Below are 10,455 nucleotides of genomic sequence, written 5' to 3' on the forward strand. Positions count from 1 at the left end.
CATCGTCGTCGTTTAACGTCCGCTTTCTATGCTAGCATGGGTTGGACGATTTGACTGAGGACTGGTGAAACCAGATGGCTACACCAGGCTCCAATCTGATTTGGCAGAGTTTCTACGGCTGGATGCCCTTCCTAACGCCAACCACTCAGAGAGTGTAGTGGGTGCTTTTACGTGTCACCCGCACGGAGGCCAGTCAGGCGGTACTGGCAACAGCCACGCTCAAGATGGTGTATTTTATGTGCCACCTGCTCAAGAGCCAGTCCAGGGGCACTGGCAACGATCTCGCTCAAAAATCCTATGAAGGCCAGTCAGGCGGTACTGGCAACGGCCATATATATACATCTGTGTGCATGCATATGGTGAGCAGGGACATATGCACATTCACGCACATGTGTAATCACACATGAAATCGCATGGTCATGCACAAAGGATGAAGTATAAGGAGTGAGGGTATGTGGGTGGATACAATGGACAAGTGTTGAGGATTGGTAAGCTGCAGTTCTGTTCATGGGGATTAATTTGCGATTGTGACCATGGTGCAGGAAGTACTAAGGGAGGCTGGTACTAATGAAGTGTATCCGGATTGTCAGCGGTCAGTGGCTTGAAATTTACCACAAGCGTGTACCTCTGGCGACAGCAGTACAGACACACACATATATATATATATATATATATATATATATATATATATAGGGGTGATGTACAAAGGGTGAGGGAATATATACATATATATGTATATATATATATATATGTGTATATATATCTATGTATATATGCATATGTATAAATATATATATATGTAAAGAATAAAAAGCTTTGAATGGTACAACAATGCACTATAATACAAAAAATGGACTATATACCTGTTGTAATTTAGTTATCTATAGTCCAACTAAATTACAACAGGTATATATACAACACTACTGCTTTTTGATTCAGTTGCAGTTCAAGCTGGAGTTCTAGGCACTACTTATTGTATGAATTTATTACATTATGGTATTAGATACAATTTTATCTGAACTCTACATACATACCAACTCATGCATACACACAAACATACACAAACATATACTCACATACATACACATATATACACATGCTCACATACATACATTCAAGAAAAAAAATGGATGCACTTCACCAGTCTTCTATCTAAATTATGTTAGATAAAGATTTGATTATTAACAGAGAAATACACTCAACTATTATATAATTGATGAAAAAACTCAGTAGCTTACCAGCAGTACTATATAATGGACAATGGCTAATAACCTTAATATAGAGAGCGAAAAATATATTTTAATCAATTAAAATTATAATTATACCCATAATGAAAAGAAAATCATTAATGTTAATTCTTGAATGGGTTTTGGATTCTTTAATGCTTTTGTGACTATTTAGAGCAAAATTATAACAAAAAAAGCTTCTATTCATGGCTAATATATTTAATATAAAAATATCAGTCTCTGAATGTGGTCGGTGCAGAACTTATCCGATTCTGTTGTTATTTAGCCTAAAGTTAGCTCTGATTCAGAAGACTTATGCTTATTCCAGCCATGACCTACTTGTCTTTGAAGAAGTATTCAGGATTACATTACTTAGATCAAAGACAATCCAGCCGTGACTATCCTGTCTTTGTGTAGAGGTATCTAAGATCACATTATTTATTTTATCCTTACCTGATTTAAAACAGTAGGGATATGAGAGAGATTTGGCTGCTTTTTCTAGCATATTGAATGAGTATTTAGAGCAGACAAGGGCTGTTGTTTGCAAGAAGCTGGTCGCATGAGACATGGCTCATCATTTGATGGGCTACACCACTAAAAAATTTAAGGTGATTTTTCATTAGGCCTGCCATTCAGAAAGTCTTGTGGGCCACATGTTGCCTATAATTGATTCTCTCACTGGGCTATCATGCCATTGTACCCTCACACCTAGATAAGGTATACAACAAAATCAAAACTAACTCTAAATTTTGGAGTATTCTTCTCCTGGTGTCAATGTCAAGAGACTTGACAATGTGGTTAATGAGTTCACTTCACAACTAAAGGTTTTTAGGTTCGATCCTACTGTACTACCGTACATCATCTTTGACATTTATTGAAGCCTTGGAAGTGGGGTAGACCAAAGCCTTGTAAATGAAATTTGATTGAGAGAAACTGTGGTCTAAATGATTGTTCCTATTTTTAGATGGTAAACTTAGTCTGTAGTAATGGGATGAGGTGGTGTGGTTTGCCCTAGGGTGGCACCTGATGGGGTGGCACTTGTATAAGCCAATATAGGCCCGGGACCTGTGAAGAGAGGGAAATTCAAGATCTTCTCTAGGTGGCACACATACACACTTGCTATGCCACTAACCTGTAGCCAGGTTTCACACCACCATTCTGGGCCTTGTGTACACTTAGTGGTGGTAAGGGGGACACTGTTGCAAACATTTGGGTCAAATCTCCAGTTTGAGAATAACTTCCTTCATCCCACCTATTTCTGAAAATGGTCTTGGGTATCTGTATCTTCCACTGACTAAGGCAAGTTCAGACATAATTGTGTGTACTGGTTAAGATGTTTACTTCACAGCAACATGGTTTCTGGTTCAGTTCTATGGCACAGTACTATGAACAAGCATCTTCTACTGAAACCTTGAACAGCTGGATGTCTTGGAGTACTGTAAGATAACTACTCAGATTCCAGAAACTGAAGTCAGAATGACACATGCTTAGGCTACACAATATTTCATATTACTGAGTCAGACAGAGAAAGGAATTTCTCAATATTTGTTAAGATCTTTCTCTTGCTTCTCTGTTAGAAGGCCTGATCCAGAATTACACAACTGACCAGTTTTGCACAAGCACACACACACACACACAAACTCACACATACACACATTCACACACACCAGGCAGCCATGCAACTACAGCATCAATTGCATTGAACCTAGAATTCAACTGGTAATTATTTTATCAATCCCTAAAGGAAAAAAGGCAAAGGTAGCCTCCTCACCAGAATTTGAACTCAGAGCATAAAGATATGTGAATTGCCACTATGCATTTTGCCTGATGTGCTAATGATTCTACCAGCTCACTGCCCAATAAACTATGTATAGTATGATTGAGTTTTCTCTTTTAAACAATTGTTCGTGTCTCTTGGAATATTTTCAGCAAAAGACCAAATAAAATAACAAGCAAATCATCAATAATAGTATTACTGTGGATGAGATCTTTATGTTGTATTGTTTGTCAAATATTAATGATGAGCACGATGTCTTGTAGCTTCAGTAATAAGAAAATATGCTGGAATTGTCAATAAAGGAATTGGTTACAAATTGTTTGTACATACTAATAGCTTTGTTAGAATAATCTAACAGAGCTAACAATAATAAAAATGTACAAGATGAAAAGAAGGATTTGTAACATTTGAATATTTTTTGAATTAATCAATAGTCAAAATGTTTATACATATTGATCTTTATTCTTTATTCTTTCTGTAAGTTGTTGGAAAGGACAATGATTTGAAGCTTATCAATAAAAGGACTATTTCCTCTTTATAGGTAACATGTTGGATGAGAGAATATCTCTCTCCATAGAAACATTCAGATAAATAAGGAAATGGCGAAGATGTTATTTGATATCTTCTATTTTTTTAATACTTATTTCAGTCATTAGACTGTGGTCAATGCTGGAGCACCACCTTGAAAAATCTTAGTCAAATGAATTGACCCCAGTACTTATATTATTTTTAAAAGGGTACTTATTCTATCACTCTCTTTTGCCAAATCACTGAGTTACAGGAATGTAAACACACCAACACTAGTTGTCAAGTAGTGGTGATGGGCAAACACAGACATAAAAATAATCACACATGTACACACATAGTTAAGAAGTTCTCTTCACAATCATATGGTCATGAATTTTGTTCCATTGTGGGGTACTTTGAACAAGGATCTGCTACCATGACATCAAACTGAATGATGCTATGTGACTGGAATTTGGGACCTGGAACTGAGAGAAAGCTCATCATATGAAGTTTTAGCAATGAATACTTGAAACAGTCATACTTTTTAAGAAAGATTTTCTTGAATTAAGAATTATTAATTACATAAAAAAAATAAGAAAAACAATGCAGCATATCTTTGACATATATAACACACGCACACACACACACACACACACACACACAAATACATACGCACTTACTCACACCCATGCATATCTAGTCCAATGGTGGTCGGCCCTATGCATGTGAAACTTTCCAACACTCTCTATGCAGCCTGAGAAGGCCTATACCTCCTCTGCCACCTTTAAGTAGATTACTGGAACTTTGGCTGCCATAACTAGATTTGGGATGAATATTGGGGTGGTTCTCCTTTGCTTTCTTTAGGCAGGTGGGATTTGAACTCAGGATGAAGAAAGTTAGAAGACAGAGGAAAACTCCCTTGTGATATTTGTTCTGCTCAAATTGCATACGCAATCCTATATCACTGTTGCTATTCTAAATGCAGTGAAACAGTAATTGACGCATCGAAAATTTGTAATCTTGTCCTAACAGATTTTTTTGTTAAATGTTTTTAAAAATAAATATTGACACTCCTCTACCCACCCAGTCCCCCCTCATAACACCCCACCCCTTGACATTTGCCACTCACCTCCTTGTGAACTTATAATACTCCAAATGAGGTGCTACAATTGATGTTAAAAATCATTGATCTAAATTGCTTGAATGTTAAACTTTTAAAATGCTAAATTAGTGGTTCTCAGTCAGGGTCCATATGTTCCTTGAGGGTCAATGTTTAATGACAAGATTTTGTCATTAAAATTTATGTGCAATAAATTTGTTATACTTTTACAATGCACAAAATGTTTTAACAATTTTTGTTATGCAATTCCTAATAACATTTAATTCTAAAAATATAATAGGATTCTTTTTAACATTGAATGCCTATGAGGGTCAACCCATGTAAAATAAGAACCAAAAGGGGTCATAGGTAAAAAATGGTTGATAACTATTTTTTATGCTTCATTTAATCACATTTCAACTTTTTTTAACTACCTTTAATATATTGGGTCATCCCATAAATAATATGGGTTTTTTCAATTGCATGAACTAAAAGTCAGAGAGGGATGGAATAAACTACCTGCATCAACTTCCTATAAAAGCAGGTAGTAATTTTACCTTGTCCTTATTCTTAGTGCAAGTTTTGAAGAGTGCAGTTCGAGTTTAACAGTTATCTTTTTCAAAGTTATAATGGAAGTGACAAAGGAGCATATTCGGCATATTTTGCTTTACGAGTTCAATAAAGGCAACAATGCAACAGAGAGTGCGAGGAATATTAATGCAGTATATGGGGATCGGACAATAAGTGTAAGCCAGTGTCAACGGTGGTTCCAGAAATTCCAATCCAGAAGCTACAGCCTAGAAGACGAGCCTTGTCCTGGAAGATCTGTAGAACTGAACGAGGGCGTCCTGCAAATCCTGGTGGAACAAAATCCCATCGTAACTGTTGAGGAACTAGCAGAAAAGCTTGGATTTGGTCAGTCAACCATTCATTGACATCTCCATGCCATCGTAAAATGACCATCTTCGGTTTCAAGATGAAAGGCATTCTTCCATCAGGATGGCCAGCCAAATACAGTGAGAATGACATTCCAAAGGCTGGAGAAGTTTGAATGGGAAACGATACCCTACCTACCATATTCGCCAGACATTGCTCCATCTAATCATTTATTCCACAGTCTTCAAAATCATTTGGACAGAAAAAATATGAATTCTGTATACGAGGTCAGAAAAGTACTGGAGGAGTATTTTTCTTCACAGATAAGTGAATTTTGGAAGAGGGGCCTTGCAAGTCTACCAGCTAGATGGAAGAGTATTGTAGAAAATGAAGGAGAGCATATTTTAGATTAAAAAAGAACTTTGTTTATCTTAATTTTGAAATATAAAAGAAGTATAAAAAAAACCGCATTATTTATGAGATGACCCAATAAGTGATCTGACCCTTGTACTCAACAGTGTTAAGTACCTGTTTTGTACATTTAACAATTAATCCTTTAGCATTTAAACCAGCTATATCTGGCCAAAATATTCTACCTATTTTCAGGTCCAAACTTGCTAGATCCAGCTTCTCACACATATCCTACAGTGTCATTCTAAAAATAACATTCACATCATCAAAATCTTAAAGCTACAAAATAATGTATCATTAATTCAAAACAATTTGAATAAATAAGCATTACATTTGATAGAGTAGTCTGAATACTAAAGGGTTAAAGTTATATATCTAATAAAACCCTTAACACAAGCTCTTAACACATCCAAGTCTCTTGTAAGCTTCATGTAAAATAAAAATGTTATTACATTTAAAAAGATTCTAATGAATTACGAATTTTATTGTATCAGCTTTCTCAAATGTTTGATTTTATCAACTGCAGGTGTTTCCATAAAAATTATAATTTCTATATTTCTATAACACTTTAGGCACAGGCAAGGCTGTATAGTAAGAAGCTGAACTGCAGCACCTCATTTGGGGTATTATGAGTTCACAAGGAAGTGGGTGGAAAATGTCAAGGAAGAGGAGCGTTATGAGGTGCGCAGGGTGGATAGAGTGGTGTCATGATTTTTCTCAGAAATAAAATATTTAAACCAGGTACAATATCTATAGTTTATAGTTTAACACATTAAAAAACAATAGATTTCTGTTAGAAAAAGATTACAGGTTTCCCAACCACATGGTTCTAGGTTCAATCTCACTGGCACCTTGGACAAGTGTTTTCTACTATAACTCCAGGCCAACCAAAGCCTTGTGAGTGGATTTGGTAGGTGGAAACTGAAAGATGACCGTTGTGTGTGTGTGTGTGTGTGTGTGTGTGTGTGTGTGTGTGTGTGTTTGTGTCTGTATTTGTCCCCACTACTAGTTGACAAGTGGTGTTGGTGTGTTTATGTCCAGGTAACTTAGCTGTTCAGCATAAGAGAACAATAGAATAAGCAGCAAGTTTTAAAAAGATTTTAAAAAGTACTGAGGCTGGTTCATTTGACAAAAAAATTTTTTCATGGCTGTGGTCTAATGACCAAAACAAGTAAAAGATAAAAGAACATATTTTTAAAATTAGCATATTTGTATTTGTCTCCAGTATATTTTCCAAAAGATATTTCAACCTAGAATGTTATGTATCTCATATGTAGTAATCTATACTCCACATCAAATTGGAAGATACTCGATTTAAGAGAGATTCAACATAGTTTTAGTATTCTCAGGTTACTACAGGTTTCATTTATTTGTTATTGTTTTTTTGTGTGCGCTTTTGTGTGTTGTTTTTTTTCTTTGTGGGGGTGTAATGAAGAAAGCATATTCTGGTAAGAAGTCTGTCAGAAATAGATGTTGCTATGCTTGTTCACAGCGGGTGGGCCAGAGACCTATTGAAAGAGAATGTTGACATATTTCTGTGGTTGTCCTGTTCAGTATAAAGTAGATTGACATCAAGAATCTTGCAATACAAAAAAACCAAGTACATTGGTGCATTTACATAAAATACAGGATTAGATGTTTTACAGCTGGTTGCTTTTTACCAATTCAGCTATTAACTTGTCTTGAAATGAGCATGTTATTTATTTTTAGTTAGGTTGGTTAATTGAAATAAATCTTTAACAAGAAATTAGATTCTAATATTAACACGAAAGGTTAAAGAATTGCAAGAATTTAACAAAACTGTTTTTCTTTTTATTTCTTTGATTTTGAAGGGCAAAAACACTTACCAATTACGCACCTAGGGTGTAATAACATTATTCAGAAGGGTGCACTTCTTTTCTTGGGCGGGGGGCACGTGCCCTTCAGTCCTTCTCCCTTGGGTCTACCCCCTGGGGCATCCATTCATAGAAACAATGCCAAAACAAATAATAGAGCTTGTCTTGTCAGCTCCTGTCAAACCATCCAATCCATGCCAACATGGAAAGTAGGCACTAAATGATGATGATGATGATGATGATGAAGATGGGGGTTCTTTTCTGAAGACCTTCCGTTGTTCAGTTCTATTGAGAGTTTCTTACCAATATTTGATACTGTTTTCTAATGAAGTTTATTTCCTTGTCCCCTAACCCTTTAGCATTTAACTGGCTATATTTGGCCCAAACATTGTGCCTGTTTTATGTTCAAACTGGCCAAAGCTGGCCCCTCACACCTACACAACAATGTCATTCTAAAAAAAAAACAGTCACATCACTGAATCTTGGAGTTATAAGATAATAGAACATTAATTCAAAACAGTAAATAAGCATGACATTTGGCAGAGTAATCTAACTGCTAAAAGGTTAGTGATGCATCTACCTTCGTTTATCATGGGTGTTTGGTTCCAAAAAACCAAAGAAAAGTACCATGTTAAATGGATCAGTGATAAATGACTCTGTCTCTCCCTTCTCCTACAACTGGAGCATCCTTGTATCTCTTCAACAGCAAGTCACCTATCACTATCCTGCAAAGCGACTTCCCTCAATACTATTCCCCCATCACCACCAAGATGAGGAGACTCTGTTTTGTCATACAAGGTACTTGGTGAACATTATGATGTTGGTACCACACAAAAACATCCAGTACACTCTGTAAAGTGTTTGACGTTAGGAAGGGCACAGGCACAATCATAGGAATTTTTCGAAGGAAAAGCACAAGGTTGGAAGGGAATACAGTTCCTGTAGAAAAGGGCGTAATAACATTATTCAGAAGGGGGGCACATGCCCCTCAGTCCCCCTCCCTTGGGACCACCCCCTGGGGCATCCATTCATAGAAACCATGCCAGAACAAGCAATAGAGCTTGTCTTGTCAGCTCTTATCAAACCATCCAATCCATGCCAACATAGAAAGTAGGCACTAAATGATGATGATGATGATGATAGGAAAATAGGTTGTCATTCTGAAACCCTCAAGTTGTCCTGTATATTGTGGGTGGTTACTGGAGAGCGTTTTTATAGTCCAAGCAGAATCTCTGATTGATCACCAACTATATCATCACAGAACAATCCATAATAAACACTACACGGTTCACAGTGTGCTGTACCATGTTATCCTAGATAAGTGGTGAATGAATCAGGAGTAAACAAGGACAGGTGTACCAGCTGCTAAATTTGTTTTCTTCTGTTTCACAATCATTTTTTTGTTCCTTTTATCCATTTACCCTTCACCAAAAAAAATCTTCCTCTCTGAGTATATAAATTTCTAATTTTTATGTTTTTGTTTCTTTTTTCAACAGGAAGACATTGTTTGTCTCAGTTGTTTAGCATCCACAGCAAGAGAAAATGATAGCGGTGAGAGATATTGTCTGGCTGCTGAAGGTTTTGGAAACCGAATTTGTTCCCTCATCAATATTTCCAATAAGGTATGTAAACAGTGATGTTTTTAACCTTATTTTTCAAGGTCTTTAATATTGTTGGGGAAAGACAGAAGGAAGGGAAAAAGGAAGGAATAAAAGGGAGGGAGAAGGAAGGAAGGAGAGAAAGAAGGAAGAAACCACAACACATGGTTACTGCTGTGGGAAGCAGCTCACCAGGATATCAAGTTATATTCAGACTGAGGATCTGAACTAAATGTCTACAATAACAGAGAGGACTCGGCTGTTATTGACATTTCATTTTACATCAAACTTTTATCACAGATTATATATATATATATATACATAGTGCAAAGGTTCGAGAAATAAATTCTATGTGGTGAATTGGGGTAAAACTATAAAAAGAAGAAAAATCCTCAGAAGTTTTATGTTGGAAAAGAAACAAATTTTTAGGAAATAAAATATTTACATAGTCAACCAGTTTCACTTGTGTTAATCATGACTAAGTTGTTAATGATACTGTTATAATTTCATGCTATCATAAGTTTTCATTCTATGTTAGTAGTAGGAACATTATCACTAACCATTTAGTCATGATTAGCATTAGCATAATGGCTCCACCATATTAAAGTTTTCTCTACTAAAAGGCAACATTTTAGTATTTTATACTTGTATTTGATGAAAGTTTTAATTCAAAGCTATAATGATGTTTAGAAAAACTCTATAAGAGATGAAAGCAGTAATTATACTGAGAAGTAACGTTTATCACCAGTTCAATATGGCTGTTCCATAGGAACTGATGTTACTGCCATTTTTAACTCCAAGAAGATGCCTCCTCTACCTGGTTATTTGATGCAATCTGCACCCAATATATATTGTAAGCAGGGGAGCAAACCCTACCATCTTCTAGTGATGGGAATGTAACAATATTTCTTGTTAACGATGGCACAGGGTGCAAAGGTGGCTGTGTGGTAAGAAGTTTGCTTTCCAACCACATGGTTTCAGTTTCAGTCTCAATCCATGGCATCTTGGGCAAGTGTCTTCAACTATTGCCTAAGGCCAACCAAAGCCTTGTGAGTGGATTTGGTAGACAGAAACTGAAAAAGCCTGTCATGTGTGTGTGTGTGTGTGTGTGTGTGTGTGTGTGTGT

General features: G+C 36.2%; 1 protein-coding gene across 16 annotated transcripts in view; it reads left to right on the plus strand.

Moving 5' to 3' along the window:
* Window positions 1-10,455, plus strand: part of LOC106881762 (ryanodine receptor 2) — a 381,060-nt gene that overhangs the window by 42,768 nt on the left and 327,837 nt on the right. For all 16 annotated transcript variants that reach the window (XM_014932251.2, XM_014932252.2, XM_014932258.2 and 13 more), the window contains exon 2: window positions 9,228-9,353. In XM_014932251.2, the coding sequence (XP_014787737.1) occupies window positions 9,228-9,353 (126 nt within the window). The remainder of the gene's footprint in view (window positions 1-9,227; window positions 9,354-10,455) is intronic.

Source organism: Octopus bimaculoides, chromosome 11 (genome assembly GCF_001194135.2).
Source record: "Octopus bimaculoides isolate UCB-OBI-ISO-001 chromosome 11, ASM119413v2, whole genome shotgun sequence".
NCBI lineage: Eukaryota > Metazoa > Mollusca > Cephalopoda > Octopoda > Octopodidae > Octopus > Octopus bimaculoides.